General features: G+C 47.7%; 1 protein-coding gene across 2 annotated transcripts in view; it reads right to left on the bottom strand.

Annotated features, from left to right (window-relative positions):
• The window catches only part of col5a1 (procollagen, type V, alpha 1), an 85,058-nt gene that overhangs the window by 48,675 nt on the left and 31,383 nt on the right, over positions 1-5,000 (bottom strand). For both annotated transcript variants that reach the window (XM_035521226.1, XM_035521227.1), the window contains exons 5-8: positions 4,100-4,231; positions 1,316-1,438; positions 276-779; positions 1-172 (exon numbers count right to left, since the gene is read on the bottom strand). The exon at positions 1-172 is cut by the window's left edge and continues 260 nt beyond it. In XM_035521226.1, the coding sequence (XP_035377119.1) occupies positions 1-172; positions 276-779; positions 1,316-1,438; positions 4,100-4,231 (931 nt within the window). The remainder of the gene's footprint in view (positions 173-275; positions 780-1,315; positions 1,439-4,099; positions 4,232-5,000) is intronic.

Raw genomic sequence — 5,000 nt, 5'->3', positions numbered from 1 at the left:
CCGATCCTCCGATCGACACGGACCCGCCCCCTGCAGACACGGACCCGCCCCCTACAGACACGCTGCTGGTGCCTTCACCTCCAGTACTGTAGTGCTCGTTGTAGCTCTCGCCATACTCCTCTGCATAGCTCATGTCATAACTCTCGCCATACTGATTATCATAACCACCCGCCTGCACACACACAGACAAGCAAAAATCAACGAACACATAAGGATATGAACCAAATCAATTAATGAATAATAATGCCTAACAGCTCTTAATTACAGCAACGTACCGAACTGGAGCTTGAACTGGAACCAGAGCTGGTGCTAGATCCTGTACTGGAACTGGACCCCGACCCAGACCGGGAGCTGGATCCTGCGGAGGCGGAACTGGATCCTGATCCGGAACTGGATGTAATCCTCGCGGTGGAGCCGGACCCGGACGCGGAACCTGAGCCGCCGGTGCCGTTGCGTACGATGGTGGTGGTGACTCGCCCTTCTTCGCCCCCTCCCGCAGAGGTCCGGGTGTGTTTCTCCACGTCTCCTCCCAGGTCCAGGTCCACGTTGCCGCCCGTCCTCGTCCCCGTGACAGTGGCCGTGCGCGAGGGCTCGGGAGACGTCGTGAATTCCTCGTAGTACGTCTCGTAGCCGTTCTCGTAGCCGTCGTAGTTGTCGTACGTGTCCTCACCGGTTGCTGTGGTGGAGCTGCTGCCTCTACTGCCGCTGGAGGACGAAGATGACGACGAGGAAGAGGAGGACGAAGAGCCTAATCCGCCAGTGATGGTAGTGATGGTTTCCTTTATCGGGCCAAAACGAGAGAGGGAGCACATCTGTAAGACATGACTTCATGCGAGAGATTAAACAAAATGGGAACATTTAGTCCTGCTTGCATGTAATAGTAGGGACAAAGGCCTGACTGATATATCGTTTGGCTGAGAGAATCGGCCGATATAAAAGTTCCACGATTTATCGGTGTTAGCATAAATCCCATGCAATAAAGCATCCATAATGTCTCTGTAATTGTTATACATGTTATACATTCAGGAATTCATGAACAACAACCAAACACAGTGTCAGGTGTGTTTTAGGGATCAGGGCCTCTGATATACACCTGACCTCAGTTTTTTTTTTTTTTTGGATATGGGGTGTATCCTGACCATTACATGAAAGGAACTGAAGCCATGCATTGCATCAAAACAACCTGATTTGGCCTGTTTTAAGGTTGGGCTGTAAGTTTTTCCTCGTTATTTTTTACATTGCTTTACATTGCACATCCGAGAATGGTCATCCTCAGTAACACGAAGAACCCCTATGGGAGGAGGGGCTTTGTTACCCTGGTGTCAGTGGCGTCACCCGTGTCAACCACCTCGGGGGTGGGAGACAGGCCCTCCGCCTTCTCCATGTCCATGTCTTCATAGTAAGGGTATTCGTAGTAATAGTTGTCATCGTCCGTGTTCTGTGAGACCAAAGCAAAGTGTTTAGCACAGTGACAGCTCCACGACAGACAGGATGTGTATTCAGACACAATTCCATGTGGGATCTCTCCTAACTATTTATGCCACCGTTTGCCAAGCAAGATAGACACTTAACTACACAAGATTCTAAAAAAAGAGATCCTTTAGTTTAACCGAAATGGTGACACTGAGTCCCGTGAACTGGTGCTTTAACAGGGTCCTTCACTCTTCTGTTGTAACAAAGCATGATGTGGTCTAGTATGTTCAGCGGTGCCTTATTATATTTGGGGTTTATTTTCCGATACTAATACCGCTAATACTGAAATTGTTGCCCAGTGGTTTGCGGGTCCCAGTGCTGCAGACCCTATGCAATGCACAGTTTTGTGCAGAGAAGCCCAGCTTGAGTCCCGGAGGTTTGCCTTCTTGTGCGGTAGGGGGCCAACCCTAATCTACCGCACCTAATCCAGTCGAGGCCAAACACAGCATCCGAATATTAAAGGCGGCTGTCTTGGAGCTGAACTCTGAAGGTTGGGTGGTCTCCAGGCCAGGACTTGGGTACTATAGCACTTCCAGGATGTTGGACAACCGAGTCGCAATGTAACAGAGATAGATGTAGGAGGTTTTTGGAGAGCAGGGGCACTTTCTGCCTTCTGGCCCAATTATTAAGCCCCTGCTTCGGCACCACCGAAGCCAGAGGTGGGAGTCAGGGAGGTCAGCGCAGGGCCCCTTACCTGACCCAAAACACACACGTCATGCACTTAAGATCGTGCACGGACGCCAACCCTCCAAAGGGCCAGAGGGAAAAACACGCTGTGCCTGCAAACATCTGTCCTGCGCATTAGCGCGTCTGTAATTTAGCGTGCATTAGCGTGCGAGCCACACACCGGCACAGATCCAGCACACGTCTGTGGAAAGGCTAAGGGAACTTCAGCAAAAGAGTGACTGCTAATGTAAACACATGAACAGCTGAACAGGGTTATAGTCATTTCAGCTATTCAGCTTGGACACGCTCTGGACTTGTTTACACTTTCTCATTTCCTCTACTCCTCTTTTTCTCTCTTTCGCTCTCTGTATCACTCGCTCTATCTTTCTGCATGTCTCTCTCTCTCACGCTTTCCCTCTCTCTAGTATAGCTCCAGTGTCACTGTACTGGCTTCTGACTTAATATAACTGGAGGACAGTAGAGAGACACAGACAGGAGAGAGACATAATCAGGAGAGAAATGCCACCAGGAGAGAGGCACAAACAGGAGAGAGACACAAACAGGAGAGAGACACAATCAGGAGAGAGACACAATCAGGAGAGAAACAAAGAGGAGAGAGACACAAACAGGAGAGAGACACAATCAGGAGAGAGACACAAACAGGAGAGATACTGGATTCTCTGAATGCATAAAAACCCAACTAAATTACTTTCAGTGAAGAAAAAACGATTTTCCGTTTTCGCTGAAGCACACAGTGAAGACCTTAGTTTCAGATTCTTACTCTAAAACTAAACTGAGGTCAAAGAGGACCCTGTGTGTAGAAGCAGGAATACTTCCTCTACTTCTGCAGGCCTAGACATGTCTGTCTGCCTCTCTCTCTCTCTCTCTCTCTCTCTCTCTCTCTCTCTCTCTCTCTCCCCCACCCCCTCTCTCTCATGGAGAAAAGCATGAGGTCGTCTTAATGTTTGGAAAAAAAAAATACTCTAAACAGACTGCCTCCAGCTGGGGCTTTTCCTCTTAGCTAGAAGAGTGGCAGGACCATGGAGAGTTAAGAAGTTTAAACACACACGCCCATAACACACACACACACACACACACACACACACACACCCACGCATGCATACAGCACACACCTGCACATGCACTCACGTACACGCACACACACACACGTGCACATACACACACGCACACACGTTTGGACAGGTTTAATCTGGTCTTGTTTAATCTGTCCTCATTCCAGAGGTGCATGTGAGGGAGATTGCTGCTCCCTCTTCACTCCCATCACATCCCGGAATTGCTCCAGTTCCTACCTCCACCTGGACCCTGGCACAGGACAGCTCAGTTCAGCTCTGAACACGTAGAGCTATCATGTTTACAGACTGGGATCAGCATGTACTGCCAGCATAGAGGATGAAGTTAGATTTTTACAAAGTACTTGCAGAGTAATTGTTCGACACTATCTGTAAAGGACACTCACGTATTTGGCTGTGTTTGGATTCTGTTTGTAAGGAAGACTCACATAATGGTGTTTGGATTCTGTTTGTAAAGAAGACTCATAATGGTGTTTGGATTCTGTTTGTAAAGAAGACTCATAATGGTGTTTGGATTCTGTTTGTAAAGAAGACTCATAATGGTGTTTGGATTCTGTTTGTAAAGAAGATGTACATACGGTGTTTGGATTCTGTTTGTAAAGAAGATGTACATAAGGTGTTTGGATTCTGTTTGTAAAGAAGACGTACATAATGGTGTTTGGATTCTGTTTCTAAAGGGGACTCACATAACTGTGTTTGGATTTGTAATGAACAATCACACATGCTTCAGTGTTTAGAAGATGTGTTTAGATGCTTATTTAAGTGCTATCTGGAGAGCACACTCGCATATGTGGGGGTGTTTAGAAGGTATCGTTTAAAACACCCCTGTATTTGTTGGGGTTGAGGCGCTATATGGAGAGGTCACTCACGTATTCGTCGGTGTTGGGATCCTGGTTCTGAGGCAGGTCCTGCGCAGGGACTTCACAGTCTGGGCTGTAATGTTCACAGTAGTCGTATGCAGCACGGTGGTCTGCTACAATCATGAGCTGCTGAATGTCACCCTGCGGAAAGAGGAAACAAAGCACTGTGAAAGTCCTTAAAAGTCACCCGTCCAACTCCAGCTGAACACCGCAGTGGTCTGGGTCGCTGAGCAGAGACAAACGAATGCCGGCTGCCCCCAGAATGCGATGCCCTGTAAGGCAGATGACAGAAGAGGTCCTGAGTGTGACAAAATTATGACAAACCAAAAAATATGCATCTGGAAAAAATATGTGCAGTGTTTAGGTAACACATTCAGTCAACAGATCACACTTTTCGAGAAAAATACATATTATTGTTTTAAAAGTTTATATAGTGTTCTGTTCTCTATTGCCAGCAAACAGCTATCAGATCTGTAGGCATGACATCAGAGACCAGACCAGCAGCCAGTCAGATGTGTCTCAACACACAACAACCACACACAGCAGCAATGGGCAACCAATGGGCAATAAGCAGCCTTTGAATTTTAATGAGTTAAAACTGAGGAAACTCCCCTATCATTGGTTGTTGTGCTAGCCTCCTGGACAAGCCAGCCTGTCCTCAAACACCTCGGACAGATGTGGTGTTGAAATAAATAAAACACAATCAAAGCTGCCAAACGCCGTGAATCTCAGGTCCTCACAGCTGCGACAGAACTGGGCGGAGGCCCTTCAGAATCCAGGAGCTTCCAGACGGGTGTATTCCGTCGTGACCTGAAGTCCAGCAGGGGTTGAACCATGCTGGCACTGCCCTTATCCACGGTAACACAAAACATCACTTCCTCTACAGGAAAGAGGAAGTAACACAGCACTT

The sequence above is a fragment of the Electrophorus electricus genome, chromosome 22 (assembly GCF_013358815.1).
Source record: "Electrophorus electricus isolate fEleEle1 chromosome 22, fEleEle1.pri, whole genome shotgun sequence".
In the NCBI taxonomy this organism is placed as follows: domain Eukaryota; kingdom Metazoa; phylum Chordata; class Actinopteri; order Gymnotiformes; family Gymnotidae; genus Electrophorus; species Electrophorus electricus.
The sequence above is the reverse complement of the archived record's forward strand: the minus strand, read 5'-3'. Positions and strand labels throughout refer to the sequence as shown.